This window comes from Polypterus senegalus, chromosome 14 (assembly GCF_016835505.1).
Source record: "Polypterus senegalus isolate Bchr_013 chromosome 14, ASM1683550v1, whole genome shotgun sequence".
NCBI lineage: Eukaryota > Metazoa > Chordata > Cladistia > Polypteriformes > Polypteridae > Polypterus > Polypterus senegalus.
In genome coordinates this window covers 118,550,032-118,565,971 of record NC_053167.1, presented here as the reverse complement: position 1 = coordinate 118,565,971, position 15,940 = coordinate 118,550,032, and the positions used below count along the sequence as shown (strand labels likewise).

The window sequence follows — 15,940 nt, the reverse complement described above, 5'->3', positions numbered from 1 at the left end:
TTAGAAATACCTTCACCTGCATTAATTAAAAATTAACATCCATTTATAAAACTGGGTGCAATGGAGGAGGCAATCCTGGACAAGACACTAGTCTATTGCAGGATTACCAGTATTCTTCTACTTATTATTTTTCTTCTAATTGTTGTAGCACTGGTTGCCAATATCAACTTTTTTTGCTCTTTACATCACTCTTTTTGTTAGCAGGGTACCTGTAAAAGGATAGTTCACTGTTGCTGCACTAGACTAAATTAATGTGCAACTTTATAGGCTCCCCTGCAGCTGTTTATGAAGCTGACCATGAATGCAGCTCATTTTGTTGATGATTTATCCCTGACTAATGCAACATGTCTGCACCGTTACATAGCCCTCCCTTCGAAGTAACTGTCCTTAGTAATCACTTTCAGCTCCTTGAAACAGTACACAAATCCTTCAAGACAGTAGGGTGGTCTTCTTTTCCATTACTGTCATGCAGCCAGTGACAAGGACACATCAGGGGGATCTTGCATATATTGTTGTCAGGTGTCACTGCACGGGATGTCATGCAGGACAGCAGAGATGTTAAATGCTGCACTTCTGTATGGTGATCTATCCATTTGTTGTGGGCATTACATTTAGATTTACAATTATTTGCTTGGCAGATGCTTTTATTGAAAGCAACTTACAAAAGAGGTAAATATAATCGAGTAACATTAATCTTAAGCTAGGGCCAGCTTGTTCAATAAATGCAATAGGACAGGTAAGTAAAGTTGATTGCCATAGATGAAAAGATGTAATAACCAATAATTAACAATCATAGATTACAATCAGTACAGCATTTAAACATAAACAACAAATTAACAAACAATATAAAATATCACAGAGCAAATATTTTTTTCCTTTCAATTCGACAGATATTCATAGAACAGATGGGTCTTCATTTCTTTCTTAAATACATTGAGGTCTTCAGCAATACAGAAGGAGGTGGGCAGCTTGTTCCACCAACTAGGAACTAGAGGGGAAAAAGAGTCCAGGTTGAGACGTGATACCATTCACAGGTGGCATCACTAAACGCTGTTCCCTGGCAGATCTGAGAGGGTAAGCAGGTGCACAGCACTTCACCAATGTCTCCATATACGCAGGTGCTGACCCACTGACTACTCTGTACGCAAGCATCAGGGATCTAAACTGAATGCATGCTGCTTACAGGGAGCCATCATAGCGACCTGAAGAGAGGAGTGACATGTAGATGTCTCGACTGGTTAAATACAAGATGGGCCACTCCGTTCTGGATCATCTGCAATGGCTTGATAGCACATGCAGGTACTCCTGCTAAAAGTTAGTCGCAGTAGTCCAGATATGAAAAGACCAAAGCCTGGAGTAGACGTTGTGCTGCATTGTCAGATAAGGTCTGATCTTAAAGATGTTGTACAGCGCTGAGCAGGTAGCTGCAATTGTACGAGGCTTTTAACGGTACTCCTTCACTGATGAGACAGTGCAAATAATATTTCACGTGCGAACCCGCAACTCCTCAGAAGTGCCTATAAAGTCCATTTTAGTTTTCTGCAGCACTTGGTGCTTTGCTGAGTTGGACTGTATAGGTCTTCTCCTTACCCTCCTTCTGACACCAGTGTAGCACTGGAGAGGAGTGCACTTTAGATCACTCTTCTGGGTAGTTTGCTATCTCTAAAAGGACTGCTCACTCTTACCTACTAGTTGGAGACAGTGTGATTATGGCAAGCTTGCTGTATTTTCTAGGCTCCCCTGTGCCTTGCGTGAAGCTGCTCATTTCCATGATGGAATGCCAGCTCATAGTTGTGGTGACTGTTCCTCAGGCTGATGAAACACTTCAGTGCCAATTGTTTATTGCTTTTAAGTGGAACAAAATTACTGGTGTTATGACAGTATAATGACATTCAATTAAAGAGTTGTGGCATGTGTGTGTGTTGGGGAAAGGTCCTGTGAAACTTCAAACACTGGGATAAATCAACATTCTATCAGAAATTGTGAGTGATATCCCCAGACAGATTTGTGAAAAGGTGATGGTTGCCACTGATTTGCTATGGAATGGTACCAGTACTGTATGTTGACATTGGAAGAGGTGCTGGTACTGAGTCTCGGTGAGTACTGGCCCACTTCAAGCACTGCTGCCGTTATATGTTGTTCTGTCTGCTGTAGCCCAGACCTGCACCTAGTGGGTTTAAGAATGTTCCTTACTATTATTATTTGTAGTAGTATTATTGTGCTGTTGCTGCAGTACATAAATATATAAATAAATTAATTAAAGATACAAATCCATACATCTTTGAACCTATTGCTTTCATTACAGGATCGTGGGACCAGCCCGTCCAGCATTAAACCCAAGGCAAGAAGTGAACCAGCCCTTGGCGGGATGTCAATGCTTATTCCTGCCTTGTGATGCCTTCACTAACCCCAATTCGTACGTATTTACATAAAACGGATCTGGACAATGGAATAATAGAGGAAAAATGAAAAGTGTCAAAAAGTGCATGTTAAGGCGTAACTAAACCTCCGATGCTATTCGGTTATTTTCAAGGATTGCAGGCGATAATTTACATTCCATAATGAAAAGGAGACTTTGCTGTATTTTTCAAGACGTGTGTGTCTAAACCGGTAACTCGAGGATGCCGTGGTTACAATTAGCACCGCCGATCCGCAGTACGAGATTCATCATTTCGAAATTTTGCCTGCGAGCGTTCGCCTAATCCTCGTGTTCCTCCCAATCACAAAACCATTCCAAGTTATGTTAACTGGTGATTCTCAAATGACCAGTGCTGGCGAGCGCACGAGTGGGATGAACACCGGTGTTTCATTCGGGGTCAGTCCCTGACTTGTCTTCGATACTCTGATGACTCGAAATAAGCGGAATTTAATTGGAATGGACTGGTTGATATTCTTTAGCCTTAAAACCGAACTAGTTAATGAATACGTAAAGTGGACGTACTTATCATTTCCATGTTGACCTGCTAGAATGTCATTGTTCTAATCATGTGTGTAAAATTTGATCAACCCAGATAAGACATAGCAACGTACATTATGAAACGGAGAAGGAGTCTTTGCGGTTCGCTATTCTGGCCTAGTCATTTGTCTAACAGCCTATAGGTCACGAATTGGACCAGACGGGATGCCAGTCTATTGCTGTACTCACCAGCTCAAACTATACGAACTCAGAGCCTCCAAACATATTAACTGCTTGCCTTTGTAATGCCCCATGTGTCGAAACCAACACGAGCTAGGGAAAAAAAATACTGATAGCACTTTGTAATCAGGCGCTCGAGAAGGCAGCCCTGCAAGTGCTTCGATCGCCTCGTCTTCTCGTGGGGTCTTGAGCGCTCCACTCCGTGTAGAGCGAGTGAAGATGGCGGACGTGTTGAGTGTCCTGCGTCAGTACAACTTCCAGAAAAAAGAAGTCGTCGCTAAGGGAGATGAGGTTATTTTTGGGGAATTTTCTTGGCCTAAAAATGTTAAAACCAACTACGTTATCTGGGGGTAAGTGATCCTTTAAAGTGCATCTTTTGTTATTCTTAACGAGAAAAACTTTTTCTCACCTCCTCAGTGCTGCCACTCTTGTAGTCCGAGGAGTTGTTGACATGTTGTTGCACCTGAGCTCCTGCCTTTCGTCCAGGTGGAGATGAACGAACTCTTATTCTTGACATTCTGTGTGCTGTATAGTGGCATATGCTGTTTTGGTGTCTTAACTTATGTGAAGCTAGGAATTGGTTAATCCTGAATGTGTGTAATATTACGAAATGGCATGAGGACTCTTGATTCCAGCTTAGGACTTTTTGAATTTGTTTTATGTCTTGCATATTTGGCCGTTTATTACATTTTCGAGACAGTTGTTGTTAAACTTAGGGGGTTTTTGTAAATTGTAATTAGGATTTTTCATAAGGGAAGATCAGTCTTAACAGCTAGTAGTGTGTTGTATTGTCTTTTATATTGTTTCGTTTATAAATCTTAAGTTCCCATCCGTTCAGATGCTGTACCAACGTCTCAAAATAATATAAGATCATTATTATAACCTGTTCTAATAATTAGTGTAAGACCTTAATCTAGTGCTTGTCATGGATCATGTATTTTTTATGTGCTCACTAGTGGTGCTGGGGCATTAATTTAAACAGAATTTTTCGGAATCGGATTTATTCGTCAATACTTAAAGTACTGGTCTTTAGCTTGGAAGCTTTGGAGGTGCTTATACAGCACAAAACATTAGAGATAACATAACGTTTAACAACATCCACTGTAAACCGTGCAATTATAAAGGATGTGCAAATGCACTATAAACCGTGCAGTTATGACGGACACGTGCAAATGAAGTACTCGGGTGAAATCGTACACATATACTGTACATACACACTCACATCTTCATGCAGTATATGACTGAACACATGGATAAGACAGGCCATATTCCTTGAAAAAGGAAATGTTTAGGTTTCTATTAGTTTTAATTGATCAGAGGGGAGGTTTTGTAACAAGTGATTACATGGGCAAGATGTGTCTTTGGTGATCCATTTGACATGGTTTGTGACACTAGGCACCTACAGGTCTGCAACAGATGTAAGAGCAGAGACAAATATTTTCTGAGTGGCCCTTCCAACACTCCGTCATTTATTTTTGGAATGGACCGTTGCTGAACCAAACCAGGCAACAGTGGAGAATGTGATCAAACTTTAAGTTATCCCTTTGTGCAATTGTAATAGGATGAGCTGGGAAATATTTACCTTCTTTAGTTGATGTAAAAAGTACACCTGCTGTTGAGCCTTCTTAGTGATTTAAGTGGTGTTAACACCTGAGAGTGGTTGTGATAGTTGTGGCCAAAAATTTGAAGGAGTCTGCCATATTGACTGTAGAATCATTAGTTTCTAGAGGGAGAGGTTCTGTCTGCAGTTTTTGAAAGTCAATTTCCATTTCTACTGTCTTGGTGGTATTGAGTACCAAGATATTTATAGCAAACCAAGACACAGGATAAATCCCCTCCTTTCTGTTTGCTGTCTCATTTAGATTAGTAATTAGAATAATGATGGTGGTGTCATTGGCATACTTAATGATTTTTACTCAAAGGTCAGTGGACCTACAGTTATTGTTGTACAAGAAGTATAATAAGGGGGATAGTACAGAACCTTGAAGGGCACCTGTGCTGATATAGTCAGAAGAGGTAGAAGCCCATCTGAGCATGCTAGCCCCTGTTTCTCAAAAAACTGTCAATAAACCTGTATTCATTCCTTTCTTTTGCAAATTACTTTTGTTTCCTTTTTATTGCTCTTCATTCCATGCTTTCATTTGTAATCTGATTTGTTCATTAGTTTTTGTAGTCTGTCTTCATTACTTGGTGTTATTGCTTTATTATCTGCAAATCTTACAGATATGACCTATTTTCTTCCAACTTTCACCCCTGACATCCTGTTTGTTAGTGCTTCTTTAAATATTCTCCCCACATAGGATGTTTAATGGGAATATCCCATTCTATTACCTAATCCTGTTTTGTCCGGCCTTTGTTAGTCAGTATGGTGTTTTTTTTTTGCTGACTGGTTTACATACAGTTTTCTAGTAATTCTTCTGTCCCACCAATCTACTGTGATGCGCACAACAAAGGAAAGAAGAGTGAAACTGGTAATAATAAAAATTGGAGAGTACATCCTGGAAGACGTAGACCACTTTAGATATCTGGAAAGTATACTGCCAAGAAATGCAAGAAGTGAATTGAAACAAAAATATGTTTAGCAATGGCATTTTGTGTTTAACATGTAGAATTAATATTGTTGCATTGCATTGAGCCAAAGTAAGTCAAAAAAAAAAAGGAGAGAGAGAAAAGATTACAAAAACTTAACAAAACTAGCCAGAATTCTGCAAGATTGTTAATGGTCGGTGGCTCAGCTCTTGAATCTTTGTCACCTCCCATCGCTCAGTCCTGGTGGTTTCGAACTTCTTCCACTTAAGCTGCAGAAACATCTCTAGGATGATCAGGGGAAACAGGATGCACCTGAGCTCAATTTTGAGCTTCATGGTGAATACTTATGTACATGTGCTTTCTCAATTTTATTTTTAATAAATCTGCAAAAATCTCAAACTTTTTTTTCACGTTCTCATTATGGGATGTTGTGTGTAGAATTCTGAGGAAAAAAATGAATTTAATCCATTTTGGAATAAGGCTGTAACATAACAAAATGTGGAAAAAGTGATGCACTGTGAATACTTTCCAGATGAGATATAGATATATATATATATATATATATATATATATATATATATATCAAAATACCAGCTTACAGCGGAGAAGTAGTGTGTTAAAGAAGGAAAGAGAAAGAAAAGGAAACATTTTGAAAATAACGTAACATGATTGTCAATGTAATTGTTTTGTCACTGTTATGAGTGTCGCTGTGATATATATATATATATATATATATATATATATATATATATATATATATAGCAAAATACCAGCTTCAGAGTGATGTCATGTGTTAAAGAAGTTATGAAAAAGAAAAGGAAACATTTTAAAAATAATGTAACATGATTGTCAAAGTAATTGTTTTGTGTATTTGGTGGCAGCATCACAAAGTTGTTTTCGGTAGCTGCATCAGAAAATGTACCACGACGTCTGACACGCCTCCTTTTTACTGTTTTCTCACAGCTTGGATTGCTGCTGTCATATATATATACACACACACATACACGCATACATACATATATATATAATATACATATATATATACATATACATATCTTCATATCTACATATCTATATACATATCTACACACACAAATTATATATGTGTGTGTGTGTGTATATATATATATTGTGTGTATGTTTGTATGTGTCTATGTGTGTGTATAGCTTTGGTCACTGAGTGCAAGGGAAAAATAATGAAATATAGTCTATAAGTTATTAAACAGTAAAACATTAACGTTTTAAGAAGTACAGGTACATTGAGCACTACTGGAGTGGTTGCGGGTAAACTACATTTTAAAGACTGTGTAACAAAACAGGTAAGTAACTAACAGCAGCTAAAATGTATATGGATCATCTCTCGGTAGTAGATCCCTTTTGAAAGGCGCTACACGACGGCTGTGGTATAGAAATTACATTTTCTGTGTGAACGTTCAAATTTGTCCCTCTGGTAATGTGCCTTACCGGCAATTAAAGAAAATTATTTTTGTGTCCTCTGCTGTTAAGAGAGAAAGGCTTTGGTTTGGGATAAAAGGAAAAAAGGTGTAAAGAAAGGAAAGTTGCCTTTTTCTTTTATATAGTATAGAGAGATGTGTTCGCTGACGTTATGATCGCCTTTTGGCGACAGTCGCGGTGGGTCTTGTGTAGACTGGTGGGACGTCCCGCCATTAATCGGCTGTGATGGCACTGTCAGTCCTCCACTCGTATGCGTGTGTTCATAATCCGAGCTGAGGACCTGATAATCGTATACGTGCAAAAGAAAGTGTGAATCGCCTTAATATTATTTTGCCGTGGTGTAGAAAAGGGGTCCCGTGTTTGCACTTGTCTGGGCTATAGCTCAGGGGGCGGATGAAAAAAATTAAAAGTGCTCACTTTGACTTAAGGCAGAAGCGCAGTCAGCGTCTCAAAGGCCGGCACAGCTATGCACGCGCTCTTGGCTGCTCGACTTTTGCTGGGCAGGAGACCACAGTTTTGCAGACACGCTCATGATATCAAAAGTCTCAGCGCTCTTTGGAGGTCATTCATATATTATATATATAGCAAAATACCCGCGCTCAGGAGAAGTAGTGTGTTAAAGAAGTAATGAAAAAGAAAAGGAAACATTTTAATAATAACGTAACATGATTGACATTGTCATGAGTGTTGCTATCATATATATTCCTGCCTAAATAAGTCACCCTCGCCGCTCTTACTTTTTACCGTTCATTTAATCATGGCTAGTGGCGGAAAAATTATAAAATGGAAGGAGGATGGCTTTACCAAAACAATTATTGATGGCGAATCGATTATTCATAAAGCTTGAATTGGTGATCTGTTTTTCTGTGTTAACCTCATATTTTTCATACTTCTTCTCAAACTAAGGTGGTGCGAGGGTAAAATGAATCGGGATGCGCTGATCAATGTAATCGTGTACCAGGAAATCATGCATTGACAAAAGCTCCCCTTTGCTTGTAATGCAAAGTGTGATTAAATGCATTATTTTTCAACGCGTTATGGAGCACATGCATCGAAGCTTCTCAGCTGTGCTTGTGCTAAGAAAAGGAAAGATTTTAAAAATAGCGTAACACGCTTGTCAATGTGACCTTTTGTAAGTAGTGCCTGGAGGATTCAGTGTGTTGAAACTCTAGAGACAGCGTGTGTATTAACTTGAGGTAAATGGGAGGGAGATGATGACGTGACTCCCCACCCGCCTTAACTGTCAATCCCCACAAACACAGTCTCGAATTTGCATAAGCACACCCCTTCACCTACAATTTTAACTTAGTTACAAAGTGATCAAAACTCTCGCTTATATCCTCGTCCTCTCATTAAACTTGTATCCCGCATTACCTGTGGGCATGTGAAACGCCAGCGGTAGCCTGTCTATGAACTTAATTTAAAGTTTAGGTTTACACCTTGCTTTCTTTCCGAGGTAGCAGCACTCATGAATATGGTAGTATATGCCACTCGCTCGCTTCTTATTGTTTCGCTGCCTTCTCAATTATATAATGCATGTTTTCTTAAGCGCTTTTGTAGGTCTTCCTGGTTTTCTACGCACTGCGTTGACATTCAGTTCACGTGATTACGTGGGAGGCGTGATGATGTCACACGAAACTCCGCCCCTACGCCTTTGCAGCTCTACTCCATTACAGTTAATGGAGAAAATACCTTCCAGTTATGACCATTAGGCTAGAATTTCGAAATGAAACCTGTCCAACTTTTGTAAGTAAGCTGTAAGGAATGATCCTGCCAAATTTCAGCCTTCTACCTACACGGGAAGTTGGAGAATTAGTGATGAGTGAGTGAGTGAGGGCTTTGCCTTTTATTAGTATATATATATATATATATATAGATATAGATATAGATAGATAGATATATAGATAGATATATATAGAGATATATTATCTATCTCATTCGTAGTGTGAGTCCCAATCTGATTGTATTGGTGCTTACCTACCAGGTAACGCATGTGGTTGGTCTGCCAGTTGGCAAACATCCGTCGCGCCCTCTCAGTTGCGAGAAGCAGATCACAGAATGTTACATGGATATATTTCCCTTTATAAAAACCTTTTACGCCAAGCTCCAGCATAACCAGATGCATAGAAGCCTTATGTCCTGTATTAAAGTGTATGTCTTATAATTAACTGTAGAACATAGGTGTTAACTGTTGATATTCTGTAGGCGTATTGTTCAGTGACCAAAACATAGTAATGTAAAAAATCTAATAAAATACGTATGCATAATGCATATGAAATCAAAGGAAATAAAGTGGTTCTCATTAATTACAAGCTGTCATATTATTTAATTTTTTCTGTAATGTACCTAATTGAAGCAAAGCTTAATTTTAAAAAAGTAGTGTAGTTTCACCATTTCTCACTCTCATATATATATGTTTTTTTCCACATAATCAATTAATTGAATTAAACACTCAAATACTTAAATGTAAATATACATACAGGTTATAGGTTTTTATCATTTTAATCATTAATTGCATTACAGCTTTTTTGCTGTTAAAATATATATTTACTATATTTATACAGGTATTTTTTTGTTTTTTTGTACATCGCCTAGATATTCATAAATATAGATTACCATTTTAATTATGTAGTACTTGTTTCTTACCAAAGCATGCTGTATAACACACATCAACAGGTAATCAACACAGTACAAATCTTTAAAAAAGGTGAAAGTGTATCAAATGTTCAAGACTAACGTACTTAACAGGTTTATAAGTAAAAGATACATTTGCTGTTAAACTAACAAGCCTATTGTTTACTAAGCAGCAATTTCAAATTCTTCTTCATCTAATTTGTTTTCCAATTAAAAAATTAAGCAGATGCACTTAAAACAAGCACGCAGTTCAATTAAAACAAGCACACAGTTCAAACTGAAACTAAAGAGGTCTGAATTCATTAAAGGAGCTTTTTCTTACTGTTTGTCTAACTTCACAGGAGGACAACTTGGACTCCTCGGATTACTTTTTCTCAGTTGAGTTTATTACTCTTCTCATTTTAGTGTAAAGGTTAATATTCCACTCACCTCTCGCTCTCTGCTACAGGGAAGAGTCTGCATTGCTAAAACAAGCCTCAGTGCTGCTCTTTGGCTCAACTACGTTAAAACTCTGTGTAAAGGATCACTGCAACTAAATTACAGTAGAACTTAAAGCAGGGGTTGAAATAATTGGGGTTTTTGTGATTGGTCAATTTACCAATCACCAATTGAGTATTTTCTTAGTGAAAATCTGATAGCTGATTGATCGATGCATCCCTAGCTGGTGTGTGTTTAGTCATTAATTTGTATTTTGCCACAGTTTTGGTCTCGATTTTTATTTCTACAGTGTGGAGCGATACTGTTAGCCTGACAGATTAACCTTGTATGAATGAACAACAACATTTATTTCTATAGCACATTTTCATACAAACAGTAGCTCAAAGTGCTTTACATAATAAAGAATAGAAAAATAAAAGACACAATAAGAAAACAAAATAAGTCAACATTAATTAACATAGAATAAGAGTAACGTCCAGTTTCCAGGGGGGACAGAAAAAACAAAAAAAAAAAAACTCCAGACGGCTGGAGAAAAAAAATAAAATCTGTAGGGATTTCAGACCATGAGACCGCCCAGTCCCCTCTGGGAATGAAGGGTGATGTGGGCATGTATGTGACCTGTTAAAGATTGTGGTCTTGCCCTTGTTTAGTTTTTGGCTAGCACTCAATTCAGCTGATATAGGCCCTGCCTCCTCTAAAAAAAATTTGAAAAAAAAGTGGTTGAAAAATGGATGAAGGTTGCATTGGTATTCATTTGACTTTTGTATTTTACTATTTTATGTTTAGTTTGGCACAGTGGCCTAATTGACAAAATCCACATGGTTTGCCAATTCAGTTTTCACTGTTCATTTTTTCTCAATCTGATCATGTCACATAATGTTACAGTGCTCCTGGATTATGGACACATTTTCCTTTTGCACGTAGCACTTTTAACTCAACATTATTATCCAAAGTAACTTAAAAGAAAAGTTGTCCATAGTAAGGAAAATGCTTTTAATGTTTTACAAAGCTGAACTGGTGGTATTATTTTAAACTGTAATTTGTTTGCTTGCATCTTAAAGGTAACACTGACATATGACATTTTACAGCCAGTAGAACTTAATGGTCTCTTGGTTTAATAATAATTGTTAAAGTGTATGCATAAGAAAGCCAGTTTCTTTGATTAAAGAGAACAATTAAATGTGATTATTTGCAGTATTAAATGTTTGTGCAACTTGTGTCTTTATTTTTATTTTATTTTTTTTATTTTGTCTCGGCACTCTGTGTGTCCCATGTTTGTTCCACAATAGTCTGTAACAGGAAGAAATGGACCACAAAGTGATTTTTGAGTGTATGAATTTGGTTTTTAATCAATTTTACAAATCTTACATTTAGTCTGGTTGTTTGAAACTCATAATGTGTGATTTGTGCTTTTGTTGTTTTTTTAAATATTCATGTTCTATTTTATTGGGAGTCATTTAGAACCGGTAGGTTGTGGTAACTGGCCATTTGGGGGAAAAAAAGTGCACAGCACATACTGGTGATCATTATATTAACACATCCGATTAAGAATGTTTTGAATCCGTCACTGACATACTTTTTTTTCTTATTGTTGCATTTCTAAGATTTCCTTCATTCGTGCTTTAAAGAATATTATCGAAAAAATGCTGCAGTACCACAATGACTTGATGTGCTTCATGACAGTATTTGAATAACTTAAAACTATCTAGTAGTAAAAACATATAGGTGTGCCACTAAGAATTGATGCTTTTGTTGTAGTGAGAAATCAAGCAAAATGACACCTTTTATTGACTCACTAAAAAGATTACAATATGCAAGCTTTTGAGGCAACTGAGGCCCCTTCTTCAGGCAAGATGTAATCAATGCTTTTGCTGTGAAACATTGTGTGTTTGTCTGCATTCTAAAAAGGCACATCCACTCAATGGGTTTTATTAGGACGGGTTAGGAATAACCGTTTTTAAAGATTCGACTAACTCGTGCTTCAGAGTTTCTATTATTAATAAGAAAAATAAAATTGGGTTGCTTGTGTCCCCTCATTGTTTTCATGTTGCACATGGGCTTTCTTACAGGTCTGCATGAGTCAAGGGTACACCTTTTGCTGTCCAGCCACTCATTTGAGTCAACCATAATTATACTGATGACTTAATCAAATTCAATTTATTTTTTTTTTGTGCTCTTTACTGAGTGCACGCTCAGAGCTCTGTAATAAGTTCACAGATAAATGCAATTACGAATGTTACAAATTGCTAATTACTATGGTAGTTTGATCAGTATGTTAAACACCGTTGTTTGAGAAAAGTTTATACTATTGGCTCAGCATGTTTCCAATTTTTTCATCCCGTTGGAAAAATAGGTTTTCTGAAAGTCTGCAAAATATGCATTGACAGTGGCGATACATCCTCATTCGACAATAATTTCTTTCCACTGAGCCAATTTTCCAAGTTTGGGAATGGGAAGAAGTTGTACAGGAGCAGGTCTGGAGAATAGGGTGGATGAGGAAACAATTCAAAGACTAATTCATGCAGTTTTGCCATTGTGATGGTCGGTTTGTGGAACTGCACATTGTCTTGGTGAAAGAGTGCTTTTTTGCACGCCAGCTTCGGCTGTGCAACAAATGCTTGCTTCAAACATCTGTAGAACATAAACAACGTGTTGCTTCTGGCCTGACATAGTTTGAAGAGTGGCCCTTGTTAGCTGTGACATCACCAAATGAATTGTGGTGCCATCTCATAGAAATTAACCAAATTTATCAAAACAACCCTCATACACAAAGGCACACATTTATTTAACACAAGAATTACCAGAGCCTACGAAAAACCTCGTAAATCCGTCCCACCTTAAATCGCTTCTTAAATCCCTTCACACCTCTCCGCCAGCGTCCTTTGTCCTCTAAATGTGCTGATAAAGAGAAGCTAGGAGCAGCCGGCTATTCCATCCCCCCACCAATTTAGAACGTGCACAAACTTCTCCCAGCTCATGCCTTGAATGAGTATCTGGAAGTGAAGTGAAGTTTTAGAGTGGAAATAATAGATCGTTATTTGGAACACACGCATTTCATGTCTGTTCCATTTCTACAGTAATCTGTGTCAACACATTGTTAAAACAAACGTTTTTTTATATTCTACTAGTAGATGACAAAATGTAGGCATAAACTATATAATGTATGAAGCCTGAAGTCCAGATATCAAAGGAACATTTTCACAAAAGGTACAAATCTAACACAAAAAATGCGCTTTTATTCAAAAATATGTAACTGCAGAAACAAAAAGCCGCCTTAACATGCGACATTGACACCCGTTTATTATGATTGTCTCCGTGGCACAATTGATTTAGCTGCCGACTGGGAATCAAAAGGTCGCGAGTTCGAACCTGCACTACTCCGTTTTGAGAAGTAAACTGCTCTTAGTCTTACTATTTAGAATAAAAGCATACATTTGATTTCAGTGTGTAACAGCCGGTGTAATTTATGATCCTTGTAAAGGTTAGCTTTGTGGTTTTTTTTTTTGTTTTGTTTTTTTTAAATTCACTTTTCATTCCTTCAGTCGCGTTCAGAATCAATCCATATTACCCCATCTGACAGGGCTGTTTTCACATAAAGACGCGCTATAGCTCTGCAGTGTACTTGTGACTGCATTCTTGTACCAATGTTTGCGAAATGAAGTGTCTACGTGCACTTTTCGTGGCATTACACGTGTATTTTTTGAGCATGCTCAATCACAGGAACATATGTTGGTGTAAAAGTATAACAAAACAAATGCACTTTTATTCAAGACTACCTGTATAACCAAAGAAAAAAGAAAGCAAGTTACAGTAGGCGATTGATACGACAGCTTGCATGGTGCAATGCTAAGAAGTGCTGATTTTCATTCCGTGCTATATAAAATCATCACATTCAAATATTAACAGTTCCCACACACACAAGGACCGTCCTTCCTACATTTACGACATGTGTACTTGTTGCCGTGTACACACCTCTCTGTGCTATGGTTCCTATTACACTGAATGAGCACCTGACGCTGTACTTTCTTCCCTGAGGGAAGGTCCCACATCAGAGAATTTCCAGTTCCTGCATAAATTCACACCTGATCTGACGCTGTTCGTTTTCAAATAATATTGGATTAGTGCGATGATGTTTTCACATATATTGTCTCTTTCTTTCAGGTGTGTAATAGAAACCACAGCATAGAGAGAAGTGTGTACATTGCTTTTTACAGGAAAAGGCGATGGAAAAAGTGCACTTGAATAAAAATGCACTTTTGTTATACTGTACTTTTACACCAATATATGTTCCTGTGTTTGAGCGACACGGGCAGATGGGGAGTGTCTGATAATTGCATATAGCGCCGAAGTTACTGCTCTTTACCATTCTCTCCTCTGCATGTCCTGGAGTACAAAAGAAACAGCAACATGCGGGGACTGGCAGGAACACTCAGTAAAACTGAATAAAAAGAAAATCAAGTGACGGTGAGATACGAAGAAAGCAGCTTCGCCAGCGTCTGTGTGTCAGAACCCTTTGGGGTGGGGGCGTTAGTATGCATCGTGGTACACTGCAGAGCTATAGCGCGTCTTTATGTGAAAACAGCCGTGTCAGATGGGGTAATATGGATTGATTCTGAACGCGACTGAAAGAATGAAAAGTGAATTTAAAAAAACAAAAAAAAAAATGCTAACCTTTATAAGGATCATAAATTACACCGGCTGTTACACACTGAAATCAAATGTATGCTTTTATTCTAAAATAGTAAGACTAAGAGCAGTTTACTTCTCAAAACGGAGTAGTGCAGAATCGAACTCGCGACCTTTTGATTCCCAGTCGGCAGCTGAATCAATTGCGCCACGGAGACAATCATAATAAACGGGTGTCACTGTCGCATGTTAAGGCGGCTTTTTGTTCCTGCAGTTATATTTTTGAATAAAAGCTCATTTTTTGTGTTATATTTGTACCTTTTTGTGAAAATGTTCCTTTGATATCTGGACTTAAGGCTTCATATATTATATAGTTTATGCCTACATTTTGTCATCTACTACTAGAATATAAAAAACGTTTCTGTTTTAACAATGTGTTTATACAGATTACTGTAGAAATGGAACAGACATGAAATGCGTGTGTTCCAAATAACGATCTATTATTTCCACTCTAAAACTCCACTTCACTCCCAGATACTCAATCAAGGCATGAGCTGAGAGAAGTTCGTGCATGTTCTAAATTGGTGGGGGGATGAAATAGCCGGCTGCTCCTAGCTTCTCTTTATCAGCACATTTAGAGGACAAAGGACGCTGGCGGAGAGGTGTTAAGGGATTTAAGAAGCGATTTAAGGTGGGACGGATTTACGAGTTTTTTCGTAGACTCTGGTAATTCTAGTGTTAAACAGACAGGAAATCAAACTAGTTCCAAACTGATTTATATAAATGGAACCTAACACTGTTTTTGCATTAATTATGCTGTTGAACAATGGCCAGTTGATAGTGCAGGAGTGGAAAACAAAATCTCCAGTCAGCATCCCTGGAGAAAGTAAACAACCTTGGGGTCTATGGTCCGTTAAAACAGGCAAAATCGGACACAATCATAGTCCTACTTTGAAGTAAGATAATAATGACTTTCCACATACTGTAACTTGTGAGAGATACTCAGGCTATTTCTAGTAGCTTTTTGCAAAGCTCTTTTCACTTCCTTGTAAAATTGGGAGTGCTGATTAGTTGTGAAATTTGAGTATGTAAGGAAAGCGTACCTAAAAAAACTACTTGTTA

The 15,940-nt window shown here is 37.8% G+C and overlaps 1 protein-coding gene across 1 annotated transcript in view; it reads left to right on the top strand.

Moving 5' to 3' along the window:
• The first annotated feature begins 3,323 nt into the window (after positions 1-3,323).
• The window catches only part of cdc73 (cell division cycle 73, Paf1/RNA polymerase II complex component, homolog (S. cerevisiae)), a 342,051-nt gene continuing 329,434 nt past the window's right edge, over positions 3,324-15,940 (top strand). The window contains exon 1 of the mRNA XM_039734564.1: positions 3,324-3,486. Within this exon, the coding sequence (XP_039590498.1) occupies positions 3,356-3,486 (131 nt within the window). The 5' untranslated portion in view covers positions 3,324-3,355. The remainder of the gene's footprint in view (positions 3,487-15,940) is intronic.